A 12051-nucleotide genomic window follows, 5' to 3' on the forward strand; every position below is an offset into this window, starting at 1 on the left:
TTTCAATCAGAATTGAGTGAAAAAAAACAGCAACGATTTGTGTTGTTGTTGAATGTTCATCGGAGGAAAAAGTTACAAAAATGTAAACAAACCATTGGGAAAACAGGAGCAAAAGCGGGAAGGGAAAAACAAGCGATAAAAATAGCGAGAGGGAATAAAATAGAAAACAAAACAAAAACCAAATATAACGTCATAATCGGGTGTGAAACGCATGTACGCAGTTGGACTTTCGAAATCGTTATGTGCGAGCGTCTGTGTGTGTGGATAATTTTCGAGCCTGAAAAGCATTTGATTTGATTACATTCAATAATAACATTTCTATCAATATTTATACAATTATTTTTGTGTTTTGATGTGCCAGCCCAATGAACGAAATTCGATGAATGGTGAATAGAATGGATAGGGTCATTTATGATACAGAATCGATCAATCAATTCTAATTTCGTTTTCGACTTGATTATTTTCGGTCGATCGGATGTAAACAAAAAAAAATGACGAAATGTTCAAATCCCGTGCAAATATTTGCAATGGATTTTCAACAGTCGACTGAACATAAGAAGTCCACCTCATCGCTTTGTATTGACAATGCTTTTATCGAAAATTTCCTATTCACTTTCGCTCAATTAAGAAGTATTGCGTTTGTGTAATTAAGGTCTTGTTCGTTTCTTCGATTTTCAAGTTGGAAGTTGTTTTCCGTGCTTTCAACAAGAGGTTTTTCTTTCTTTCTTTTGTTGTTGTTGTTGTTCCTTGTGGTTCTTGTTACTCGTTTCGAAATCCATACAGAACATGTGACCCTTTCCTAATGAATTACCACGAGAATGTCGGTTTTTGTTGTTGTTGTCGTGGTCGTCGTCGTTTTTCGTTTATTAACAGTCAATATTCATTACATGTAATTGAATAAATATATCAGTGGGCAACAAAAATTAAGTATGGGTTTGCGGTAACTGCGGCAATGGAGGCTTTCACATCAGCACATCGTACGGAAAGTACAGAAAGAATATAAAAAATAAAAGGAACATTTGAATTTGTAATTGGGTTAATAGGCGTACATTGGGTTTGACATGGCAAATAACATTTTGCATTATAGATTGCTTGTTCTTCTATAAAAATCATAATATGTTTCATTTATGCATCTCGATCGGATTACAAGCATTATCGATATACACGCGCTGCTTTTCAATATTATTAGATTGGCAAAACAACATTATCTACTTGTACACATTTTGGAGACACACGGTGTGTGGCGTTACGCGTACACACAATGTTCACATCCTATGAAAATATGTAGAGAGAGAGAGAGAGAGAGAGAGAGAGAGAGAGAGAGAGAGAGAGCTGTTGTGAGTTATGTCTTGTATTGATTTACAAGACTATTTATAAAACTATTACTTTATATTGTTGCCGTTATAACGCAGTTCGGTAATGAAACATTTATAACAGCGATAATTCTGTTTCTCTCTGTCTCCCCCTTCTCTTTCTTCTTTTGTGCTTTTCTCACTTTCTCTTTCTCTCTCACACACACACAAAGTCTTTTATTACCTTCGTTCATTCTATGGCCGTTGCTACATCAAGAATTTTTATCTAATTATTTTATTGAATTATTCCAGTGACTAAACTTTCCTGCACGTAACGTGCCTTAAAAAGAGTACCGCTTCAACTGAACGAATCGAAGTATCTCGAGTGAATGAGAATTGTGTGAATATTTCTGTAAGAATAACGTATTTTTGGGGGAAGAGTTTTGTTGAGTATAAGATTTAAGTGATATCGCAAATCCATTGAGCATTGCCATTATGCTTACGCCTTATGTTAATTGTCAAAGTACAAAAACAGCGTTGAACCAATGAAAAGGATTTTGAACTACGTTTGAGTGAAAACGGTATTATTCAGTTTATGTATAAGTTTCATGTACATACGAAAAGAATTTACATAAATTGTATTTCGTTTCGTTCACTTGTTCGTTGACTGTGAATTTTGTGCAGAAAATGTTCGGTTTTATTCCCATAAACAGATATATAAACCGTTGGATGAGCACATTTTCTTCATTTACGATGTGCGTATGTGCTCATTAGCATGTGTGACTGATGGTAATTTCTACTTTCTATGAAATACACCAAACAGCGTTCAAAATGACATGCATTTCATGCATATTATATTATCGTTTTTGCAATGAGTTTATCTGAAGCTTTTAAGCTCCGAAGGAACGAGACCATTATAAATTTTCATGTACTAATTATGGTAAAATCTATAAGTATTTTTGAAAATATCCATTTTAGCGCCAAACAACGAGATAGAATATTTAAAAGAAACACAAATAGCTTGCACATTAATCGAGGATTTTTCGTAATCAAATCGGTTTAAGTTGTTTTCGTTTATTGGCTCGTGCACCAATTTTAATGAGATATAACGTCCTTTAAAATAGGTCTTTGAAATCAGGTGCCTTTCTATAGTAAAATAATCGAAATTTTATTTCAGATGCCAATTGAAGTATTAATCGATTAAAATCAAATCAAAAAGAAATTAAAAAGAGCATTTGATATTTGAGAGCAAGGAATATTCATGTTTGATGAAATCATATTTCAAGAAGGCAATACATAACACAGCAAACACAGTCATATATTTTATTTGATGAATGAATAAAACATAAAGCCCCAAAAACAAAGACAATTGACATTGCAATCACATTTTTATTGAACCTAGTCAATATGCATTGTGTTAATACCATTCGGAACTCATCGCTGATGTTCACTCAAATTGACGGTTCTGGTTACAAAATAGCAAAGCAACATTCAGCTCATATATAGTTTAACGAACATTCTATTTTAGTTGTATCGTTATTTTCCGACAAAATGTCAATTTCAGTTGAACATTAGTTACATTATTCTATTTAGATGGAAAGTTTGTTTAATATTTCCGTAACACTGCACACATCGATACAATAACCCCTACCGCCCCAACGAAAACACAATAGCTTTTAGCTATTTACTCGTATTTTATGTTATGATGAATGTGGTTGGCTGTTTTAGCCCATCAATAGACAAGGTGAAAAAATGTATTCATCCAGTATGAATTCTGTGGCCAATTACTATTCCTAAGCAATGCACTACATTTTTAGCTCATCTAACAATATTTTTATTATATGAAGAAGTGATGTCTTGGTCCCGACATCCACATTTTTTTTATAGATATATGTTTAATGTTAAATCGAGAAAAGTGATTTTATTGATTTTAGAAATTCGAAATATGTTTCACATTTTTCTCAAGTTCGTGGACCCTACCTTCTATCTCATCTGGCTCTCATTTTCTTTGTAGGTGTCGCCCTTTCTTGTATTCGTGTGCGGTACTTGAAAAGTTACATGGATCAGATGCGGGCAATCATTAGTGTTGCATGCTGCATGACAGAGAATAAGAGAGAAATTTATTGTTAGTGATGGAACATAACCAGTGGACTATTTTACTGTCATTGAAATAGAAACGTCGCTCAGCCAGATGAAATAATTTATCTGACTGAAATCATCTCAGTACAATGTCTGGTTAATATCAAACGAACGTGCAAAAATTATAATCCAACATATCGTTCTAATAAAGATGAAATAATATTGATTTTATCGATATGAACACGAAAAATGTCAAATAAACAATGATAAACGAAACTATTCAATTATCTAAAGAAATGTATCATTGAAGTGATTCATTGATTTTACATTATTAAAAATATTGAATGGGGGAGTGATGGGAATAGAGAGAGATAAGGGGAGCTGAATTGAACAATTTGAAGAAATGGTTACGTATTGATGATGATGATGATGGTTGTTTTTATTTGCTGAATTCGATTCCATTGGCCATTTTCATGTGAACAGCGGCGCATTTAGATAGATTGTATGTATTTCTCTAGTGAGCAAATAAATCATATTTCATTCGATCGCAAAATCGAATTCTATATCGACACATTTTCCACATCGGCTCCCACGTGTATATTATAAGCCGAATCAAATTACATCGCTCCGTTGTGTGCGTATATATATACGTTGTTGCTACTGTTTTTCACGGTGTTTCAATAAGATTGAAACGAAAAAAAATAATAAATAATCCAAAAGCAACACTCTCATTTCATCGGAGTATTGCAGTTTCGTTAAATTACATGCTTATGCGATCTTATACAAATTTTTCTGGAATTCTCTGGGCAGGGCAGGAAGAGGCACCAATTGATGCGAAATCAAAATAGCAATAAATATTGCCAGAATCACAAATCTAATAAGGTTAAAGGCATTGATTGGCTTAAATATTATGAAAAATTTATACACAAGCCAAATAATATTGCATTACAATCAAGCGAAACGTACAGACCGAATAAATAATACATGAATTGATGTTGGTCGGTGATGCGTACATCGATAAAATCATTTGAACCCATCTTTGACCTCTCTCTCTCTCTCTCTCTCTCTCTCTCTCTCTCTCTCTCTCTCTATCTCTCTATTTTGGTCAGGAATATAGCAGCATTCTCTCTGGTTCAATCTTGCTTCCCCAATTACCATTCAATTTGCCCTCCCAACCTTTTCTTTCCCGTTTTCCATTCATTCTCATCTTCGACCACTTTCTTTCGGTCTTTGTGTGTTTCGGGGTCTCAATCTTTAGCCTCCAACCACATATAATGCTGCTTGTCGCATGTGTTGTTCTCTTTCGTATCAAGTCGGCCTTAAGGCTTCGGGTTAAATTATGTCAATTTATACATGTGCATAACATTCATTCTTCTCTTGATTTTTGCATTTTTATTCCGTTTCTTTTTTCGTTCCTTCCAGCCATTTCATCATCATTATCATTATCCCTCGTCATGATTTTATTTAACAGTTTTGATGTGTGCTTCTTGTTTTCTTAAATCACAACAGCCCTTCATAAATGGTTTTATGTGATTTAATGCCAAATAGAAACGTTTCATGGGTGCCAAAAACACATAAAGTGCACATTTTTTTCTTTTCATTTAACATGCCAGCTGTTTTGTTTGATGTACGAAAACATCGCACATTTACATGAGTCTATTCCAGTTGGACGATGCATTCGAGAGATCTAGACCTGAACGAGATCAAAATGAACGTAAAACAGCCAAAGCTAATAATAATGTTTTTATGCGATTTTCTTTATTAAATTCAATTTTTGGCACTGCGTCCACTGTCAAAGCGATCATTTGCATTTTCATTGAGCGTGTTTTATTAAAATACACGTGTTTTTGCCAAAGTGATTGCTCAATCAATAAAAAATATGTACGTTTTATCCACCACAATGACGGAATGAATAAATTGCATGCACAAATAAAATGGAAAAGTAATGGGAAGTCCATAAAATGCGCATTGTTTTCATCAAAACTTTTCTCCAAATATTATATGATTCAAACCGAGGACTTACTGTTTTTGTTTACCTTCATTAGAAATGGCATTCTCAAGTTTCAGTCCTTTTAAATGTAGCAAAAAAAAAGTAACATAGCATGTATCAAAGTTTATTTTCAAAACAATTGATATTGCTTAAATGTTGTTCATTGTTCAAACCGAAATGGCCTTTGTGAATGAAACTTTGTCATAAATTATATATACTCAAAGGCACTCAATGAATCAAAACGATGCTGCTTTGAAGAAAATTCCAATTTATGCATTTGTTCACTGTACGTATAAATGTTCATCAATGTGATGAGTAGAAATGTCAGTCAGATGGATGCAAAAAGTTCGTCGACTGCTTTTCTGTTGCGATCGGTGTTGGCCCGTCAACGTCAAAAATGTTGAAATTTCATTCAACAATCGATGTCTGGATGAAAGTGATTCACTCCGTTGTTGTTTTTTGCATCGTTTTTTACTGAGTTTTTTTTTTCGTCGGTAAAATGAAAGCTTTTTCATCGTGTTTCTAGCTGGTAAACAATTTTGCATCCGTTTTTTTTAGAAAACGCGACGGAAAAATGAACTGAAACATGAGAAATTCGGATGAAAATGAGATTGAAATGCGCCATTGACTATGAGGCCGGTGATGCAGTTAGATCGTTGCTTGCAATATTCCAAAGAATATACCCACATATAGAATGATGTATATTCCCATTTTGTCGTCTATAATTGAGTTCATGCATAACCAGGTTGAAACAATGCACGTTCGATCCACCTATCTCTCACTCTATCTCTCTGTGGCGCACCGTCTGTTTTTCTCTTTCACAGAAACATACTTTTGTTTTCGTTCTAACGCTTTTTTTGTCAAAATGTTCATGTATGCTGACATTCGGTGATGGTGTTCTGCGATGGATTACATCGTATTTGATACATATAAGCACTGCCATATGTGCTTATGTTCATGATGTGTGTAAACCAGACGAAACCATCATAAACACAACGTATATTTGTATTCAAAGTGCATGAAAGTAAAATGAACTGAAGATTTTTGTGGCTCATTTTATTTTGCTTTCTCTTTCTCTGGTCCCCATTCTCTCGCTCTCTCGCCTTCCTTTATTTCTCCTTCGTACTCGTCGATCTAAAAATGTGTGCGATTTTTATTTTGTCATTGTCTTCCATTTCATCGAAGTATTGAACGTTTATGTCTATCATTTGAATCAATACAATATATTTGTTTGTTGGTGTTGGGCTTTTTGTCAATAGCGTATGCTATCACAGTAACTTCGATTTTGTGTACGGTTCAGTTGTGACGAACACTAGCTTGCGCTTATTATAGTCGCCACATTTCTTGTTAGACACTTGAAAAAACTGTCCCATTTCACTCACTGACTGACGTTGCTGACACAACACCGAATAAAATTAACCGACTGATAACACATTGCAGGTACATGCATCTATCCACGAACCGACAGTGAATGAGTCAGAATTTAAATTTTTTATCAGTTGCATTTGGTGGTAGTGTGTATGTGTGTGTTTGTTGTGGTGTCGTTTAATTGCATTTTCATAAAATTGAGAAATTGTGGTATTTTTGAAACCATATTTCTGTGGTTTCAACTGCAAATGAAATTATATTCAATGAAAGTGATGAACCAAATTTGTATTATGGGTATGAACAGTGTGTGGTTCGTGCGTGTTTCTTAAAAAAATCAAAGTTAAAAATTGTTTTTGTGGAAATTTGTCTAATAAATTTCGTGGTTTGTCATCATCACGATAGAAGTGGTGTATCAATGTCAAACACCACTTAAGCCATTGAAAAGAATTACGAATGAGGCATTCACACTTAATAATAGCAATCTGGCATGGATTTAATGCGTTCGCATCGCTTGGATTCACAGCACTTCAATGCACTCTCTCTCTTTTAATTTGAACATAAGGTGTCCACATCCGAAGTTCGGATCTCCAACCAACTTTCTACCGTTTACTTTGAAAGAATCTCTTCGAAAATCAACGGAAAACATTCGCGTTATATAAAACGCACTCATTTTCATCGGCGCTATCATGCCATGCAATGCAAACTATATTCGAGCCGTTGAAAACCGTCGCATTTCTGAAATAATTACGTATTCGATTGTATTTATGTAGGTGCCTATATCTTACAAGACGAAATGGAATTTCATTTTCTTTGTGCTTACTCATCTTGATTGCTCTTCATTCAATGAATTCACTTAATTTCAACATTTTACATCGTTCTACATTCAATTGCATATTTTACACAATTTTCAAATTTATCGACATTTTCTCTTTTCTATAATCTTGCATGCTTTAAATGCCAACAGCGATGTGATTTACCGGTGTCTGCACATTTAAAATTTATTTATACACTTCAGTGATGCCAACAAATGTTTGCACAACTTATTTTTGCATATTTTAATTTTTTGAATGTGGTGTGCGAACAACAACTTCATGCAATGTGACAATATTCATGAGAAAATCCATTTATTCTAATGACAACCCCAAATGCATCTTTTGAATTTATGAATTTTATGTGTTCATTAAATAAATTTGTAATTTTTGAAAATAAAATAAAAATGTGTGAACGATTGTTTTTGTAATCATGCAATAACTGATTGAATTTAAGTTACAGAGTCGTTGCTGTTGTGGCAGGAAATTCTGAAGCAGTTACATTATACGGTCTATCACCAGACACACAGTATCAACTTACGGTTACAGCCGTTTGGAGTGGAAAAAAATACCGTAGCCGACCAATCGTCTTTAGAACACTGGGTAAGTCGGGGATTTTTTTAGCAAAAACTATATATTTGTGTACGTGCTTAAGTGGGTAAAATGGTGTCATTTTCGATTTTTTTCATCAATTTACCGTGACGTTCTTTTATAATAGCTTATTGATGATATTCAATGGAAACTTTTGTCGAAAATCGATTACATTTTTAACGGGTGATCAGATTCCCGTTTGTTAATTGAGAATGTTTGGCTATAATTAACATTTCTCTACAAAAATCAATTAAGGTAACATATACTCGGGGCGAAAAGCTCTTTTTTGAACTCCATAATTTCTTAAGCGTCTCCTGCATTTTTTAGAAACTTGATGAACTTAAATGTCAAGATTTTGAATTAACTTTTATAAATTTGGATTAGTTTAAAAATTGGAATATTTTTCATAAATTCGACAAAAGCGACTTTCAAAAACCGCAAATAAAACTTGAATCGAATACATTTTTAAATGGCGTCAAAAATCGATTTCCTTCACAGAAAATGTATCAAATGTTTCATTTTCGGTGTTTTAAATATTTTAAAAAGTCTGTTGCCTTTTGAAATCTTCATTGGTGAAAAAACGGTCTTTATGGAAATTTACTAAAAAAGTGTGTTAAATGGTATTTATTTCAGAGCCGCCACGAAGTTCACCACAACAAGATCCAGGCGCATTGGGAAGCGGCAATGGGCCACCCGTACCGCCAGTCTTCGACACTGGGAACGCTATCACATATCCCGACGAGTATGGTAATGTAGCAGCTGATAATTCAACCGCACGTGAACTTCCAACGGTAAATAATCTGTTTGTAAATCATTAATCAGTTTAATAAAAAGCTACACACACCGTTCAATCGAATAGTTGGAATAGTGTTAATCGAAATATCGATGTGATAATTGAAAGCCTAAAAAACTCTCCAATATTTATATTGAGAAATGAAAACTAACAACAAATGACAGTGATTATCGGTTGAAATCAATATATTATCGGTTTAATGTGTGCGTTTCTCTATGTTGTAGGTCCGTGGCGTCGAAGTAGGTATCGTAGTTGTAGTATTACTCGTATGGGCTGGAGCGATAGCGTTGTTTTTTAATCGATGGGGCAAAATTCGGATGTTACTTCCATATCAGCCAGACTATAAGCAAGAACAATTAAAAGTTCCCGGCACCGGCGTATGTTCGGCTGGCACATGTAACGGTCAACATTCACATCAGGTAATTTTTCAATACATTAAATCGCTAATTTTACCACCAATATTCAAAATGACAATTTAACTTACATTTACCCTCCCAATCGAGAGACAAACAAAAAATAATAATACAATTGTAATAATAATTAATTGTAAATAATAATACAATAAGTTGACAATTGTCATCTAAAACAAACATCATTTAAACATATATTGCGACTAAAGAGCGAATATCGATTTGAGATCCAGTTACGTAAAATATACACGTCGCCAATTTTATAAATTGATTATTGAAAATGGTCTCTGAAAATTGTTTTGTGTATTTGATTCGTGAAAAATTCAGCCACACTTCACTTAACATTTAAATGACAAATGATCAAAAATGAATGTGCTTGTTTCCATTCGAATGGATATAAATGTGCGATGGTCATTTTGGTTGCGACAATGAATATACACTTCGATGACAGTAGCAATGATTAATATTTTTTTTCTCTTGCCATTTCAACGGAAAATCGCATTTTATCGCTTGCGTCTGAGATTGGTCTTTGTTCAATTTTTGATCTAATTCCTGGTCATCAATTCGGATTGATTCACATCATCACGGGATGGTTTCTATGTATTTACAAAAGCGCCTTATGTCAATTGATGTAAAACGTACTTGGTTTTGGTTGCTATTGGTGGTGGTGGTGGTGTTGTTGTTATTATTATGGTGGAGAAAAGCGTCTTTTCATTTCAAAACATTTCAATCATTCTCTCTCTTTCTCTCACTCTCTCTGTCTCGCTTTCTAAATGATTTACTCACAATAGATTTTTCTGAGTTTACTTCAATTTGTGCATCATTTTATTGAATCCCCATTGCGTACAATCGTCATTGTTGCAAATCGACTATATTGTCAACGTAACGCATCGAAACATTTTTTACAATTTATGTTCATCCAACTGGAATAAGAAGAGCCATTGAATATCTGAAAATTACATTTTTTTCCGTTTAATTTATACGTATTTTTTGAATTGAAAAGAACCTTAAAAATAAACTCAATACATCAAAAACGATAAGAAAATATTGCGTAGAATCATTTTCTGTCCAAATATAGAAAACTTTCGATTTTTTCAGATTTTTTCATGAAATGGTTAAATGGTCATGAATCAAGTATAGGTAACTCATATTTGAACAGTCTGTCCGACAAAGCAAGAAAAGCAAAAATGATTGAGTTTGAAAATGAAAAAGTTTGCCTTTGCTTTCCGGCTCGTATCAAGTGAACTCGGTGAATAAAATTTCTTTCTTTGGTCTATTTTCTGATAGATGACATGCTTCACTGAAAAGTAGTTATAAAGTTAAATGTGTTTTGGTCAATTTGTTCATATACGTCGTAAGAGCGCATTTCAAATGAATTATTAAAATAAATCGGAACGCTTTCATTGAATTTCACATCAAGCTGAAACTATTAACACAATTTACATTATTTGCGCCATCTTTTAAAAACAGACAAGAACGAATGTGTAGATTTTTCAAGTGCCTATCTGTCACATAATGCAATGAATGGCACAAGTAAAATGTCGACAATTTAACGAGTTCAACACATTTAATTCTCTCTCTCTCTCTCTCTCTCTCTCTCTCTCTCTCTCTCTCTCTATGTGTGTGTCGGTGTGTAAAACTAGCTACAATTCTATTTTACCAAAGCACTGCGTTGTTTTGATTTGGAATTGCATTTACGTACCGCCTGAAATTGATTGAAACAAACTTAGAATCTGTTTGCTTCTTAGATAATCGCTTGCAATTACACACATTCTCAAAATGACATAAAACTCAAATTGAATTTGAAACTGAAAACGGAACCGAAATGTAATTATTTCAATTGCGAAAAGTTGTCGAGTCAATGACGAGTTGAGAAATTGAGCAACGAAAACTAATGAATCGCATTGCTTCAAAATGTTGCTAAGAATTTCAGTGCATTTATTTTTATTTTATTGGGCGAACGGGTGCAAGCGATCCAATCGGCAAGGCTTTCAAATCCAAAATTATTATACGGAGAAGAGTATCTGTGCTTATTCAATATCCAATTTCGTGTATATACACAGTTGGAGTGCAAATAAAATTAAATTGCTTAACATTTTTCCCGGTAAAACAATAGAGAATAACGTGCGGTGAACAAGGGAGTTTGAACGAAATGAAATGCAATGGGTGTTATGTTTTCACTCTCCTTCCATTTGTTGCATGATGAATACATTTTCCAATGAATCAAATGTTTTATTTCAAAAAGCATACACGAAATTGTGTAAAATAGTTTCTGAACATCAAAATAAAGATTTTGGTGCATGAAAATGCAGCAAAGTGAAAATTGAAGGATTTTTTTAAAAGTTCAGCGTCAAAAAACATCACAATGGTATGAATTTTTTTTGGCCATGCCAAAAGCCAAATATCAACTCAACTCAAGGATCAACAATTCTTTTTACATTCAATTCTATGCTCGTGTGGCAACACAAAGTTCCAAATAGAAAAACTTTTTCTTTGGAAAATATAATTTTAGATTGCAAAATTAACTTCCTTTAAAAACAAAAAGAAACAAACTTAGAAAAGAAAAAAAATATTACTATTCAAACAAGAAATGAACTGTAAATGGAAATGAGCTGACAATATGCAACGGAAATGACTGCAATGAAACATTTTTTCCGTTTTGTGAAAATTGTTGGATAGCGAATACGACTGTTGTTAACACAAAAACAGGCGTAAAAAA

At 33.6% G+C, this 12051-nt stretch overlaps 1 protein-coding gene across 1 annotated transcript in view; it reads left to right on the top strand.

The window, feature by feature from the left end:
• The window catches only part of LOC116337609, a 40041-nt gene that overhangs the window by 7419 nt on the left and 20571 nt on the right, over positions 1 to 12051 (top strand). The window contains exons 4-6 of the mRNA XM_031762291.1: positions 7996 to 8141; positions 8763 to 8920; positions 9147 to 9341. Of these exons, the coding sequence (XP_031618151.1) occupies positions 7996 to 8141; positions 8763 to 8920; positions 9147 to 9341 (499 nt within the window). The remainder of the gene's footprint in view (positions 1 to 7995; positions 8142 to 8762; positions 8921 to 9146; positions 9342 to 12051) is intronic.

This window comes from Contarinia nasturtii, unplaced genomic scaffold (assembly GCF_009176525.2).
Source record: "Contarinia nasturtii isolate CC-2019 unplaced genomic scaffold, AAFC_CNas_1.1 Cnas_scaffold_78, whole genome shotgun sequence".
Taxonomy (NCBI): domain Eukaryota; kingdom Metazoa; phylum Arthropoda; class Insecta; order Diptera; family Cecidomyiidae; genus Contarinia; species Contarinia nasturtii.